Source organism: Glycine max, chromosome 6 (genome assembly GCF_000004515.6).
Source record: "Glycine max cultivar Williams 82 chromosome 6, Glycine_max_v4.0, whole genome shotgun sequence".
Taxonomy (NCBI): Eukaryota; Viridiplantae; Streptophyta; class Magnoliopsida; order Fabales; family Fabaceae; genus Glycine; species Glycine max.
In genome coordinates this window covers 6576999-6593636 of record NC_038242.2, presented here as the reverse complement: position 1 = coordinate 6593636, position 16638 = coordinate 6576999, and the positions used below count along the sequence as shown (strand labels likewise).

The following is a 16638-nucleotide window of genomic DNA, read 5'->3' as shown; positions in this document are numbered from 1 at the left end:
GTTAATAGTATTTAACAAACAAGACAAAAAATAATTACAGAACTAGTTAAAATGTATTGTAAACGGGATAAAGATATGACACCATATAATTTGGTTGAATGTTGTCTGTATTTTAAGAACAAACAAGGAAGGAAAGTTACAGGTTATTAACAATGGGACCTGTGAACGAAGAAATACGCGTAATATATAAAGACAGCAAAGCATCACGTGATTTTTTTTTTCGAAACTACTATGAGAAAGATAATAAGAAGATATATATTAAAGTCCGAAGTTAGAGGCAAAGACAAAAAATCAAAAGATGTTAAACCATACAATGTGCCGTTAATTCCCAGAACACGTGTCTGGAGGGACCTTAATTTCAATTTCATGTGGCCATTCATCTCTATCTCTTTAATATCTATTCCGATGTTTACTCCTTTGTCTATGTAGGAATTTCTGAGTTAATATGAATCAACACCATAGGTGTTGATGGTTCTGAATAGAAGCATATGAATATGCATAACTGGCACAAAATCTTATTGGCTATTTTTAACTACTGCATCATTGTTTGCTTCAACATGCCCAACCACCAGCTGCCAATCAACTTAAACACTATTTAAAAATATTAATAATATTTTGTTGTTTTTGCCCCCCATGGACCATGTTATGAATATCAACTACTTTATTAGCTGACTAGAATATTTAATAGCCAAAACACGCATGCTTATAGGAAACGAGTATGATTTTTTGTAATTTCATAAAACAAATACTGTAATGGTTTTGTTTTGCCAACTATATGCGGAAGGGGAAACGAAAATTATCAACTCTTAAATGTTTCATTTAAATTAAGTGATTAAAAAATTATTAAATATAATCGTTATGAAACGTAGAAATACACAAATAAATGAATAAAAAAAACCGGCCTTTATTACTCACACCCCTTTGATTCATATTACGCGTATTTCTTCTTAATTAAACATAGAAATACGTGAATATGTAGAACAAAAAACCATGTGGCCTTTGTTACTCACACCCCTTTTCTCTATTTTTGCTTCCTATTTTATTTATATTTTTTCTTATAAAAATATCCTTAACAAAAACAAGCTTTCATTGTACTTCTTTTTTACAAAACAAAAATTTAATTCTGTCAAATTGGTGAAAAACGAAACGAAAAGTCATAATGGGGTGAGAGGGAAGAGAAATGGGTTAAAAAAGAGGGAGAGTGGGTGAAGAAAAAGGTAGAATAAGAAATACAAAGAAAACAAAATTTGGGGAGTGAGAAGCGAAAAAATGGGGTTGAGAACAAGGCCCAAATCATAATGTGAAAGTTCAGAAAAAGAAACTGTATATATGAATGGCTGTTGCTAGGTGTTCATTGAACTTACAAAAATGTCCTTCGTTTAAAAATCAAAAGTTAATAAATTTAAAAAAAAAAAAACGTTTCTTCTTCCGCGCTCCTTCCTCGTCTCTACACCCAACAGTTTTCTCCCCTTCTTCGCCTTCTTCATTGTTGTTTCTTGGTTTGTAGTCTTCTCCCTCCCGCGGTTTGTGTTCTTCATTGATCTTCTTCCCAACAGTCTTCTCGCCGGCCGGCACAAGCTTTGGTTATCCATTTTTGTTCGGTCCCTTCGTCTTCTTCATTGGCTTTCTGTGAGCGTTTCTTCCGCCATCGAAGTTAGTGTTCTAACCCCATTGGCTTTGGTTATCTGTTTGAATCGCGTAAATGGCCTTAGGATAGACGACATTGTTGTTGTTTGGTGTTGGATGTTGGAGGTTGAAGATGAAGTTCTTTCGCGCGTGTGTTAGGGGACGAAAATGGAGTCTGCGGAAGAAGGTGAAGAAAGTTCTTTTGTAGTTCTTCTGCAGTTGACAGTGACGGAAGAATTCTTCCGTGGGACTCCACGAAAGAACCTTCTTCTGCTGGGTGCCCCTAACAAATCCCTATATGAATTGTTTGGATTGGGAGGCTAAGTGGATAATCTATGTTCATTAGTTTATTTAATGACCAAAATACCCATATATGTAAGTTATGTTTTATATTTTGAATAAATGATTTTTTTACTGATTTAAATAAATGAAACGTATAGTTAAATATTAGTCGCTAATCATTAAAAGATACACATTCTTTTCTAATAATTAAGATAAATTATAATTTTGATGTCTTTAATTTTTTAAATTCGTGATTTTAACCTCTTTAATTTTAATCATAATATTTAATTTTTTTAATTTTAAAAATTGATAATTTTTGTTCATGTGTTTAATCATTAACTGATAATTATAATTAGTATAATTAATAGGTTAATTATAGACTTTTTTTTAATGAAAGTTAATTATAAATTAATTAAAATCCATTAATTATAATTATTTTTTCTTTATTGATCAATGCTCTATAGACGTTGAAGTGTTGAAGTATAGAAGAGAAATAGAGTATGTTGAAGTTATGTGGAAGAGTGTAATGTTAAGAGTTAACATATAATAAATCGCGTCATCCTGCGTGTGTATTGTTTGAGTCGGAGGAATAAAACAATGAGAGCACTGCTTCTGCTTCAGCTTCAGGCTTTGACAAGTCGGGTTTCACTTTCCTCCTCCACCTTTGTTCGCGGCAAAAGCTTGTGGTTCGATGCAAATAGAGATAATTCCCAAGTGAGAAGGATATGGTCTTCCACCCCTGTTTGTATGGGCCGCCGTTCCAGCAAGATTGCTGGGAGAAAGGTTTATGCATGCTACCTGTTTGATCAAATTCCTCTGAAAAACTTCTATTTACAATGATTGATTCTTATTAAAGATGACTACAGGGTGCCCAAGATGCAAAGAAAGCAAAACTATACTCAAGGATAGGAAAGGAAGTCGTGTCTGCGTAAGTCCTTCATCAACTAACCCCCCATGCCTTTTATGTTGCATCACTTTTATTAATGCAGCCAATGCCCAGGATTTAATGATGTGAAATAGTTAACCAGATAATCCCTTATCTTTTTTTTTTTTGGTTTTTCTTTACTTTGCTGCAAGTGGAATTGATGCCTGATTTTCCTGAATTTGACCACAATCTATTCTGTAATTCATGTTGGTTCGAATTAGTGGAGTTTGTTACTGTCTCGTTTTCCGTTATTGGTTAAGAAACCATATTGTGCATGACTTTCATCATGCTGAATGACAGTGTAAAGCGAGGTGGTCCAAATGTAACATCCAACTCAGTTTTGGCTGCTGTACTTGAGAAAGCCAAGGAGCTTGATGTGCCTAAAGATATTGTTGAGCGCAATATGAAGAGAGCTTCTGAGAAAGGACAAGAGGCTTATATCGAGAAAGTCTATGAGGTTGGTAGAACATTACTCTTGATTTGATTGCCTTGGGGAAAAAGATAAGTCTGGGACAGGTATTTTTGGGTCCAGTTTTGGGGCTAGGTAAGTATAGTATGCACCTCGCCTTGTAAGTTGAAACCAAATGTATAATATATACTACTTAAGCATTATGTTGTTTGCTCAAGGACTTTATTTTTGTTTAACCATAATGAGCATGTTTGGATGGGATTTCAAGATGGTGCTTGCACTCTAGAACTTCATCCTGGGCAGTGGGCATATTTGGATCATCTCCTTTTTCTTAAGAACATGACAGTGCATTGTTTTGAGAGAAGTAGCTTCTTGTGTAGATGCACACCATTACAAGGAGTTCACTAATCTTACACAGAAGTAGCTTCTTTTTCCTCTCTGGTAAGATGGCACTGTCATGCTCTTAAGGTAAAGGAAAGAAACCAAATCCATTTTGGATAATTGCATATTACAAATAAATAACATTCAGTTTCCATTGCCATAATAGATTCGGGTTCCTTAACATCTCAAATATCTGTTTGGGCAGAAGTAAATTATTAGTTTTGTCCAAATGGATGTTTGGGCAAAATCAGTTTATAACCCATCCTCACTTTTAATATCTAAGAGATATTATGAAATAAAATCTTTACTTTTCCTTTTTTTTTCTTAAAAAAAAGCTACTAAAAAAACTTCTAGGTTCCTAGATGGGGTTGGACTCGACCCAGCCATGTGGGAATGAGTCAGTTTTTTGTTTGGACCCATCCTTGGGTACTAAATACCTTCAACTCTACCAATCTTTTGGTGGATTAAATTTTTTGGAATTTTGTTCCTGGACCTGGAATATTATTTTAACTAATATCCTTCAACATTTACCCTTCAGGTTTATGGTTATGGAGGAGTTAGTATGGTAGTTGAGGTATCAACTGACAAGATACATCGTTCTGTGGCAAAGATTAGAGAAGTGATAAAGGACTATGGAGGAAAGATGGCAGATTCTGGATCTGTGACATTTAAGTTTAAACGTGTTCGGGTAGTAAATATTAAAGCCACTAATGCTGACAAAGATCAGCTGCTTGCCATTGCTTTAGATGCTGGAGCTGAGGATGTAATTGATCCTCCAACTTATGAAGATGACACTGAAGAGGATAGGTCAGACAGTTAATGTTCTGCTATTCATTTTATTGTGTTTCTAAGTTACAATCAAATTTCCGGTCTTCATAGGAAAAAATGTGTGACCATTTGTATTCTTGTCTCTATGCTCTGTCTACAAGATAATAGGTCCGGGGCATTTGCTTAGTCTTGGTGGGGCAAACGTGAAACAAGCAATAATGAAATTATCCATTTGACTCGTCAAATCCTTTTTCTTTTACCAGTTATTGAAGAATAGATTGGCTAGTCTGAGTAAAATCATTACTTTAGATAATGTAGCTGACTTTGAGAGGTCGGTGGTACAATCTTAGATTGATAATTGGGGTCAACAATCAACAATTCAAAATCCATGGATGGAACACATTATCCACAACAGAATGCCCCAACGCCAACTCAAGCGTTATAATACCTTCTTGATTTGAGTAATGAGCTCAATGGATAATGGTGGAAATTGATTATCTGCATTGAAACCCAAGCTTCTAATATTTAAAACAAAGACTTCTCTATTGCCTGTGGTCATTTTCCGACTGCCATCTGCCGCAATTCTCATCTTACAATTATGACGGCTGGCATGGGATAAAGGAATTTCTGGTCTCTCTTATTTAATATTTAAATAATATGTTTTTGAAATTAAAGAAAATGTCAGCTATTTAAATAGATATTTATTGTTTGTTCAAATTTTCTAAATTCTGGCAAGCAAAATCAATTGAGTAATAGCTACTTACAAATTAACAGATATATTTATAAAAAATCAATTTTTTTAGGACTTATTGGATATAAGTGTATCAAATCTTACATTGGTGTGAAATTGATTGACTGCCCAGATTTGCTAACTCCATTGTGTGATCTGTATTCTGTAATATGGTTGCTTGATCTCGTAGTCTCTCACACTTAAATTAGTCTACGTACTTGGTAGCTTTGATAGGTGTAATAATGACTGAAATAAGTTCCAATCTCTGGTGTTCTGTTTATTTACACCTTTACAACAAGGAGAGGAGAGCATAAAATTGTAGCTTGCCTACTAGAATTCATTTTGTTTCATTTTGTCAGGTATTATAAAATTGTAGGTTCTTCAGAGAACTATTCATCTATACTATCTAAGCTGCGAGAGGAGGGCATAGATTTTGAGCCTGATAATGGTTCCGAGCTTCTCCCAAATACCCCGGTTGAGGTTTGTTTCTATTGGCTATTGTATATGCTATTTCATTTCTTGGATTTTCATTTCTCTTTTCTTACTTCTCCTTTTGGATTCATATAGCATACAAATGTTGACAAACAAACAATCCTAAAAGTGTAAGTTTAGTCTGTGATGTGGCCTTTTCCTGACTCTCTGTTCTGTTCTTCTGCCTGTATTGCACTTTTAGAATTTTCCATTGGCAGACAAATTTTTCCTGTTTAGGGAAGCTGTCTTGGATACTATAAATATTATTTCTAAACTGTTGTTTTCCTGATTTACATGTTACAAAATCTCCCCTATTATATTTGGATTTGACTCTTTTAAAGTAAGCGAAGGTAAAGTACATAATCTCAGTCATCAATGAGAAAATCAACTGTTGATATTTCAACACATGCATGATTTGTTATGCATCAACATGTGCACGTAACATTGACTGTTGATTTTTTCATCAATGATTAAGATTAGTTATTTTACTTTACCCTTTAAAGCGAGTTGTTCACTTTGGAGAGCCAGATCCATTATTTTTATCGTAGGCCTTCATTTTCAATTTCTTGGGATAGAGGGAAGAAAATATTAAAATATTACAAATAAAAATTAAGGAGGAAATTTTAAATTCTTTACATTCATCTCCCCTACCCCAACTTTTCTTCTCTTCATTCATTATTTCTTCTGCGTAAGTTTTAGAATTCATTACTTGTATCCTTGAACTCTTGTTGTGAATAGACAAATCTCAAGGCAATTAAATGCAACCTCAAACCCTCTTCATACTTTGTAAGGAATTAAGGATGAGACTGTTCATCCCATCGGCTGTTTGAGCATGTCTTTGTTGTATATTGATAATGATTATAATTGTTTTTAACGCCTGCATTTTACTTTGAACAGTATCTACAATTTTTCTATATCAAAAATCCTGAGTCTGTTGTTCTTGATTTTTCAGGTAGATGATGAGGCTATGGACTTGAACAAGGAACTTATGAGCAAATTACTTGAGCTTGATGATGTTGATGCTGTTTATACAGATCAGAAGTAATAATTTTTATATGTTTAAAAGCTGTTCAGCAGACAACTCAGGGTTAATCTTCGACACTGGGAGTTCCTATCACATAATGTACGGTCTTTTTGCAAAAATGAAAATAGGCTCTAAAAATTATTGGGGATTTCTCAGGTGAGAAATTTGTAGATCTGACACATGCACTATCTAATCTTTTTCCTTTTTTTTTAAGGGTGGCCAGAGGAATGCTTTCTGGAAGGGAAGTTTATTTTGAAATTATTTGATTCAAAACCGAGGATATTTAAACCATGTATCGTCTTATATGACAAACTACAAAGTCCAATAATAATGAAACAAAGTAAATCTTGATTCCTTCTGGTTGGGTACGATGATCCCGGAGAGATTTATTTGCAACCATCTCGAATTTTTCTCTACTTTCGTATATAATTGGTCTTATTACATATGGAGAAGATAGTCAAGGAACTGTTTTTTTGCTCATATTATTAGCATCATTTTTGCATGTAAACCAAGACGCTGAGAATTATATATATGTCTCTTTAGAAATTTTCAAGATTCGTTTATATACGAGAACAACCAAGATAGGCCATTGCAGGGATCTGATGTCAGTTAGAAGAGTTGGTTTCTAGTTATAAATGTGACGCACTCTGGATGTTTATTTGAAATGGCTAAAAAAAATTATTATTGTTAATGCCAAACTGGTGTATCATGGATCTGAGCGTCAAGTTTTGAGAGATTCCTTATCCGAGTCCAAAATATTCTTTAGTTTTCTGACATCTTAACAATATTCTTCTTACTGGTTAATGCTCTGCCCATTGGAACGTGGCCAGATTATGGTGCAACATGTGTTATTTTTAAGAATATACCTTTGGATTACGTGAAAGGAAATCATTTTTGAATAAGGATTTGTTGTTAGTTGTTACAGTACATGAAGTACTGTACAATGTACAAAATGCGGAGGGTAAGACGACGAATTCCATTTATAATTGCTACTTTATCATACACATACAATACATACATCATGTATCACTATCTCTTGAATCCTTAGTATAGTTGCATAATAAGTATATTGCACTAGAATAAAGAAAAAAAATAGAGTTTATTGTATAGGTGTAGTGCTTCGAAGCAGTGTTGCGTCGTTTCTCTAAGCAGATTTCGTATGACAACACAATCTTCATTGATAGAGTACGTTACTCTTTTGGAACCCAGCATCCATGCAACCCATATGGAAGTCCATAGGGGAATTTGGCCCTAGCAATCTCTTCAAAAGTGGAACCATCTAACACCAACGCAAATCCTTCTCCATTTTTCTCACTGACAATGGAGATGACTACGCCTGCCATACGAGGGAAAAATAGGCTATAAGCTGTAGGCCAAGTGTAGTGAAGAAAAAGAAAGCATCATGCTTGAGTTAAAGGAGTTCTAAGTTCTAACCATCATCTTCCTCTGTTGCTCCTGGTCGTGCCACAAAGAAGGGTTCTGAGGGCACTGCACCTTCTTCATGCCAGTTCTTAGCCTTCTTTAATTCAAAATCAAGCTGCATATATATATATATATTCCATATCAAAGCACGTTCAACTAAATATATATGTGGGGAACCAAAGATATTTCTGACAGAAAATTTTAAAGAACTGATATATATATATATATATATATATATATATATATATATATATATAAATCAAACCTTGGTGAGGGTGTTGGGAAAGTTACAAGGTCTTTGTGCTCCGCAAGCATATGCATATCTGTATTTCTTCCCTAAATAATTAGGGTTTATGCTGCACATGTCCATGCCTCTCCCATGTTCATTCGGCTCCAATGCTGCATCTAATGTTCCATATGGACTTCCATCCAGTGGTATTCTAAACCGCCCAACCCTGTCAATCAATATTAAATAAACCATGATTTTAGACTATTTCCATTCATATATAAATTCACTAATAAAATCTTTAAGGAAAGGCAAATATACTTATATACTATCAAATATCAATTACCTAGCATCAGGTAGAACATCTTCACCATTAAACGAACGAAGGTTCTGCAACCTAAGCCTATCAAGAATGGTAGTATCTGAATTGTGCTCACAACAGTCAGCAATAATGGCCGTCACCCTCCCATCTTCATCTTGCTCCTCGTACGCATTTATGAAATGGAAAGTAACAAACAGAGGCACTTCCACACTTGCCACCTTCCAAATCACACATCCATCGTTAACAAAGTCCATAACACAGATTAATTAGTGAAACAAACACACAACATATCAATATATATGTACCTTTCAATCAACATAATAAAAGTTTCCATTAATGGTCAACATAAAATACTAAGTTAAAATTTCAATTCTGATAGAAGTTATAAGTTGACTTGGTGATTAAGCGAGAAATAGGAAAGAAAAATGTTTTGGGTTTAAATCTTTCATACTAACATAAACTAATAAATTAAGAACTGATATTGATCTTAAAAAAAAAATCAATTATGATGAAGAACACCACCAAAAACACCTATATATCAAAGTTTTGTCCTATCGATATCCATCATAATATGTATTAATTAGAGATAGAAAGATGAGTAATGAACTTACAATTTTCCCACTAGTCTTGCACATTACATGCATAAAAGCTCTGGATTCAGGGTGCCACTCAAACTTGTACAAAGGAGTAGGTTCAGCTTTGAGCAAATTCTGAGCACAGTACCTCAACGGCATTTCAGGCACAACAACATAATGTTGAGTAACAGGAAAAGAATGAACCCAACCAGGTGCAGGCCCACCCCTACAATTGACCCTTCCAATGACCCTCCTCTCATTGGTACCAGGCTCCATCCTAACAACAAGGTACCCTGCTCTCACCAAATCAGGCAACAACGTCAAAAACTCTTCATCCGTCACAATGGGATGTGCGGAGTGAATAAGACCCCCCAACGAGTCACTGTACTCAAACTTCCCCACTGTCTCCAACGTCTCAGGGTCTATCACTATGGACCCTTTCTGAGTCTCCGTAAGGCACACCACCCTGCCGTCGCCGAGTTTCACCACGCCGGTGTTCGCGTTGTCGGTCAGGGAAGCGCCAGAGAACAGGCTCGCCAGCTCCCCCACGTAGGCCAGGAAATTCGCAGCCTTAGGCACCTCGGAGAACTCCCTGTAACATATCTTCTTGTTCTTCTTCGCCGCCCGGTACGCCTCCGACTCGATTTGCCGGTGCCCCGCGACTAGCCGGCCGTTCCGGAAACCGAGCCTCACCAGGGTGGCGTAACCGTCGAAGAGGTGCCGGAAGTTGTAGTCCCCTATGTGCCACATGCCCGGACCATTCCTTAGGTACGTTCCTTCCTGCATGCAATTATTCATATTTATTTGGAGCATGCACCAACAATATACTTTTACTTGTTAGTTTTATAATTAATTAAGCTAAATCAATCACAAATTACAATTCATTTTTATTAAAATTATTTATTTTAAAAGTCATAATAATTATAATTTGTGATTGATTAAGAAAATCCATAGAAATTAAATTCATTTTTTTGTTATTAATTTGTTTCGATCATCTAGCTGTACGTATTGTTCATTGTGCATATCTATACTATACATGTTATTTATAAAAGGCGAGAATCATTGTCGAAGTAAACAAACAAACGGAGAAAATACGTTTGTACACTAAATTTTCCTAGTTATACTACCGTTATTTTATACTTTATAGACTCAACAAAATGATCGACCTGATGACGTCTGCATATACATGTGGTTGTATGCATCTCTGGTATCATGGAATATACCGACGACTAATGATGAGCATACATAATCAAAGATCCTTTGATGTTATATATATTAATTATTTATACGAGTTTGCGTGTTTATAGTCAGAGTTGATTAAAATATTTTTGACACCGACTTTATTCTTAATTTATTAGTATTGTTTTAATATATATTTAGTTTTTAACTAATTATAATATACTGATATTGGTTTTTCATTCTCTGACGTTATACGGGTATGATGACCAACAAACCTATAGTACTACGCTTAGGATCAAATACATAGCTTTATTGATTACTGTTACTGGTATTATATTTGTAATTTATAATGGACGGAGTAGCTCCCGGAGAAAAAAGAACCTTTTGTGTTGCGACAAGAAGAGATTTCTTGTTCTTTTTCACTTTGCTTTTGTACTTTCTATGGTAACTCGGGTAATTAATTTAATAAAAAGTAGTAAGATTATCTTTAAAAATTATGCATAAAGACATCGATGGTAAATATGGGGTAATTTGATTTGATGACCATGAATTATGAAGACTTACGATTGGTCTAATAGTAAAGGGAAAGGAAAGGAGAAAAAGGTGAGTTTAAAATTTTTTGCTAACGAAAACTAACACTAACAACTAAACATTTGTACATTAAAAAAAAAAAAGAGAGACTTACCAGCCATAATGGTATTTGCCCTTGAACTTGTAACTCTCCTTCCCATCTCTCTTGCGGGATACTAGTCCATGCAACATGGTGGTGGTGGTGGCAGTCATGGGTGATTCCTGGGCGTTCCTCGGGTGTTGGTGGGGCAATCAAAGGTAATGATGGACTTGCAACATTTGCCTTGGTCAAGTCTCGCAGATTAATATTGCGTTTCCCTTTGTAGATGCCTTTATTTCGAAGTGAGATATTGATATCAGGCATGTCAGGAACAAGCATAGTTGGCCATGAAATGGAGTTTCTGATTGAAGGCGAGAAGGTGAAAGCCATGAAAGTGGAATCTTCTCGGATTATGGAATTAATTGGAGAAAGATAGAGTAGAGAGTAGCTGGAAGAAGAAAATGGAAGGTGTGTTTAATTTGCTTTGAAGCCGTTGGCGTTTTAGATTGAGGAGGGGAATGATGCACTTATAGGACAGTCTTAGGACATGAATTGATTTGTGGGAATCTTGGATTGGTGGAATTCCTTCTCACTACGAGACATGCCTTGTTTTTTCTCCAGTCCTCACTTTGATACGTTAATTTATATGTATTTTTATTGATTTGGCCAAGTATATCAAGACAGTGAAGACACCCAAGTTAATATATTATAATTAAACTAGTACTTCACAAGTTTGAAGTACACAGCAAAGTTCAAATATATAGCAATGAGTTTATTTTTTTATATTAATTTCAGTTTTAGCTCTTATAGTTTAGATTACGTGTTATTTTGGTCTTTTAAGTTTGTTTTTATATATAAATTAAATTTCTTTATTTTTTTATAATAAACCCTCAAATTCTCATTTTATTCAATTTATTTTATAAATTGAGTTAATTAAATTATTTTAAACTTTTTTCTTTAATCAAAATATAATAAGATTATATTAATATTTATTACATTCAAAATAAAAAATCTCTCAAGGTGTAGACAATCCACAAGGTGTACAAGAATAATTTTCCTTTTATTTTAATAAAAGGTACTCCCTCCGCTCCTAATTACTCCCTTTCTCCCTTATTATTAATTTTTTTAAAAAAAATTGTTTGTCTCTTTCTATAAGATTATCTTTTAATTTTTAAATATATTAATTATTTTTTCTTACATATCTTTACTTAATTATCTCTTCTCAAGGCCCAAACATTAATGAGATCGAAATATTTAAGTTGATAGCGGAAGATAAGAAAAATATAATTTTAGAATGATAGCATAAATAATTGACAAATATAATATAATGAAATAAACTAAGGACTTTTATTAAGGGGTTTGAATTTGTTAAAATAATTTTATAATTAAGAATGGAAGAAGAGAAAATATATGACATTGCTAACTAATTTATGTTTATTAAGAAAAATTATTAATTTAGTTAAACTTAAATAACTTTTTAGTTCTTGTAAATTTTTTTACTTTTCATCCTTGTAAATTTATTTTTTTATTTTTAATCTTTATAAATTATGTTTATTTTATTTTTCGTCCTTATAATATTTTAGATAACACTTTTTCTTATTGTTCAAAGTGTTATTCAAAGTGTTTTAAAGATGACTAAAAATAAAACAAATATAATTTGTAAGAACTAAAAATAAAAAAATATTAAACAATAAGGACTAAAAAATATTTAAACCATTTAATTATTAACATTAATTTTTTTTTGTTATTGTATTGATTTTTCAAAATTACTCTTAAGTAATTAATGCATGGAGAGAGAATAATAATAGTGAAAATTTTATTTTTAATACCAAACTCTTCCATTCATCAATCCTCATGAGAGAGAAAACAATTCTTAGTATTATTTATGAACTAAATTAGTTAAGGGTATTTTGGACAAAATAATAATAAGTACAATGGATAAGTAGAAAATAATCTTATGAAAATTAAGGAATAATTTAAAAAAAAAACAATATAGTATAAAAAATAACAGAAGAAACACTTTAGAATCCTTTTTCATAACCTTTTAATAAACATGAAAATAAATATTTTTACCTTCATATTCGAGGGAACATAAGAAAGATGACATGATAAAAAATCTCTAAGTATAAGAAAAAAATAGATATTAAATTGTTTTAAAACTAGGTTTATTTAAATTAACTTGAATTACTCAAGGACTTTTAAATATCAAGATAAGATAAGAGGATAACATATATTTTTTTAATTACTTTTTAAACTATGATCGATAACTAATTTCAGTTAGTTTTTTACATTTTTACTAACTAAAAAATATGTTTGACCATTTTATAAACATATTTTTAGTAACTTTTAATATTTTTTGAAACACTAGTTATAATAACATTTTTAAAAACATTAATTTCTAATTTTTTTATATTTTATTTTTTTATCCTTAAAATACTTATTAAATTTTTTATTATCATTTTAAATAAAACATGATTTTTATTCACTTATTCATATTATATTTCACGAATTGAAAATGATAAATGTTACATTTATTTTATTTTTCTATTATTTTTAAATAATTTTTATTAGCGTATTTATTTTAATCATGGTACTAATTAAAATAATAAAAATATAATATCTACTCAAATGTATATTTTATTTATTTATTTTAAACTTGATTTAAAATATTTTAAGATATAGTATAAGATTAATACTATAATAGATAATATGAAAAATATCATAATTGAAACTAAAAAAAAGTAATTAAAATAATTTATGTAAAAATAAAAATTATAAGAGTTTAAAATTAATTAAAAAAACCAAAATTATAACACCTCAAAATATATCTTTATTCATAAAATAAAATTAAAATCTATATAAAATATCATATAAATATATTATTTTTTGTCATTATACATTTTTAGCTAGCTTGACAGTCTTAAGCTACAGTTTGAAGAAGTTGAAAAATTAGGTGATTTAATTTTTCATTATGTTAAAATTACTATATTATGTTAATAGTTTATATTAATTCGGTCTTGTTATAGTATCGAATCTTAATTAAGTAAAATGGGACTTTAAATAACACCTATAAAAGAAATTATAGCACACGTATCAAAATTTTGAATAGATCAGAAAATAAATTTATCCCATCTATATATCCTATGCATGTCTATGCCGCCTTTAGTCCTTTTTAGATTTATTCAAAAAGAACCGTCTCTATAAATGAATGTAACTGTTACCTTGAAATTCTCTATAAGCGATAACATCGATTTCAAATTTATTTTGGTTAGATATACTTAGAAGACGGAATTCAACAAAAAACAACATTTTTGTGTACACAATTAAAAAAAAATATTATTAGCACGTTTTTTTATGTTACTTTATATTCATTGCTTGCCTATTAATTAATTCAACAACTAATTTTAAATCTTAAAAAAATGATTTTATAAAATACTTCTAATTAAGAGCATATATTATTTCTTAAATAAGTTTCTTACCTTAAACTTATGGATTTTACAATGCTACATAAATTTGAGAACTCTATACAAAAATTCACTTCATTATTAAAATTGTTAAAATAAATGTTTAATTTAATTTTGTATTTTCTACCAATTCTTAACCTAAATGGTACATTTTTATTGATAAAAAATAGTTAAACAATGTAGCTTAATTATATAAGTAAGAGTGCCTGTATAAGAAATATCACATCAAATATTTTAACTACAATTTTTGTTAAACATTGCGTTTTATTTTTAAGTAATTTTATTATAGATACTCTAAATTATTAAGTTAGATTATAAACTTTCAATTAATAACTTTCAGATAATTTAACTTAATCTTCAGCTTTTAGCTAACGTTTTTTTTTTCTCTTTCAACATAGCCTAAGCCTAAGAAATCAACATTTTTTTAAGCCAAAAATAAGGAAATGATCAGGTAATTGTAAAATGCAGTGTTTCAGTAACTAGTTAATTAAGTAAAATGATTATTTAAATGATAGCATGAACCTTATTGATTAAATATATTGAGATCTACTACCGTGAGTCCATCTTTCAATTCGTAGCTAGCTAATGATTCATTCTCCATGATCGAATTTATAATTTGTGAATTGTGATCGTAGGATGGCATGTCGCCTCCAGAGGTGCATGTTGCGCATAATGCATCAACTCTTTCTTTGACCTTGAAATTTGATCGTACCAAAACCCACCACGTTTGTCTTTATGCATAATTAATATAGAATCTAATCCTCTCAAAATCAAACATGTAATTATGTTTCTGCTGTTGGCAATTAAAGAAAATTTGGCATCTTTACAACTTTAATTACTTTGACCTCAAGACGGAGCTCTGCCAAATTAACTTAAGATTTCTTTCCATTTTGCTATTCGTTTTCATTTAATTCCTGAAAAAAATTAAATATTGACACCCAGTTATTTGTATAGTCACAGGCAATTCCATGGTCTAGTTAACCATTGTATTTATCTCAACATTATGAAGTAGTGATTCTCTTAGAGAAGTTAATCGTACAAAATACTTTCCCATCTTGCTAGCTTGTTTGATGAATAGAATTGGCTACAATCCGGTCACTATACTGAAAATACTCTAACCTCATTTTGAATGAGTTTTACAAATATTATTTGATCACCGTTATTCAAACAAAAAATATGAAATCAAATTATTAAAAACAAGAAAAAAACAAAGATGAAGGAAGTTGAGGCACTGGCAACACCATCGATGATGATGAATTGCAAGCGGTCGTTGGGGCATTTCAATAGGAGAGCAAATAATGATGATGTTCTCAAAGAAATGAAGTATAATACACACCACACTTTTTTCATTATTTGAGTTATTAATTTGTTCCTATTGTTTAATGTACATGATCAGTGTTAATTCGTTACATAGTTCATACCCCTTTTGGAAAGTGGGAACGCTCATTATGTTTAGTTTATAGGTTGACCTGCATGGTTGTGCAATATGGGTCCGCATGTTGGCCACTCAATCTTCTTTCATTCAACAATCCTTAAATCCATTAACTCGATCGCACAAAACCAAACAAATGTGTTTGTTATTTGCACCAGATTTCATTAACTCCCTATTTTTAATCATTATTGTATATGCTTAAGCAAAACGTTTTCACGGGGGGAAATTGCAGCCTTCTAGTAAAGTGCCCCACGCAATATTTGTTAAGGTGTAACTTAAAGTTTCAAGAATATTACATAATCTATATGTGGGGATAAATTAATTACATCACCAATTGACCCACTCTATGTAATGATCTTTCATATTTAAACGTCTAACTGTGGTTTGCAATTGGTGGAGTTGTTCGATCAGTTGTTTTGCATAGAGAGAATATGATGAAGACCTCTGTAATTGCTTGGGTCTCTTCTTGTCCTGTTTGATTCCCACAACAATCCATAATGTACAATTTCTGCTCCAAGCGTATGTGGCAGACAAAATTAGGGTTTTCCCACAACGAAGAACAGTTAAGTTTTTATTTAGACCACGACCACGATTTATTATAAAAACTAATAATCAGTGGGTCAGTCTCCAAAACCAACAATCAAATAATGTGGGCGGTGCTGATGCGCACTGACGCACCCACCCACGTTTTGCAATCTCAGCAGCTTGTCTTAAGAATATGGGCTTAATTTCCCTAATCAAGCATTAATTAATTCTTAATTCTTAATTCTTTTATTGAGTAGTTAGAACTCT

The 16638-nt window shown here is 31.9% G+C and overlaps 2 protein-coding genes across 4 annotated transcripts; one reads left to right on the top strand and one right to left on the bottom strand.

Moving 5' to 3' along the window:
• Positions 1–1425: 1425 nt before the first annotated feature.
• LOC100795367 (probable transcriptional regulatory protein At2g25830) lies at positions 1426–6970 on the top strand. Of its 3 annotated transcripts, XR_005891957.1 has the most exons (8): positions 1429–2001; positions 2373–2691; positions 2775–2836; positions 3134–3290; positions 4162–4430; positions 5481–5601; positions 6545–6715; positions 6831–6970. XR_005891957.1 is itself a non-coding variant. In XM_041016355.1 (7 exons), the coding sequence occupies exons 2-7, from the start codon at positions 2506–2508 to the stop codon at positions 5725–5727; spliced, it is 834 nt and encodes a 277-aa protein (XP_040872289.1). In that variant the 5' UTR covers positions 1426–2001; positions 2373–2505; the 3' UTR covers positions 5728–5742. The 3 variants fall into 3 exon arrangements, 2 of the variants coding, with proteins under 2 accessions (XP_040872289.1, XP_003526492.1); XM_041016355.1 differs by lacking the exons at positions 6545–6715; positions 6831–6970 and adding an exon at positions 5689–5742 and having other exon boundaries at positions 1426–2001; XM_003526444.5 differs by having other exon boundaries at positions 1430–2001; positions 6545–6970.
• An 836-nt stretch (positions 6971–7806) lies between these two features.
• CCD8 (carotenoid cleavage dioxygenase) lies at positions 7807–11289 on the bottom strand. The gene is made up of 6 exons (NM_001255786.2): positions 11026–11289; positions 9198–9941; positions 8611–8804; positions 8304–8493; positions 8051–8153; positions 7807–7952 (listed from the first exon to the last, which is right to left on the bottom strand). The coding sequence occupies exons 1-6, from the start codon at positions 11287–11289 to the stop codon at positions 7807–7809; spliced, it is 1641 nt and encodes a 546-aa protein (NP_001242715.2).
• Between the last annotated feature and the right edge of the window lie 5349 nt (positions 11290–16638).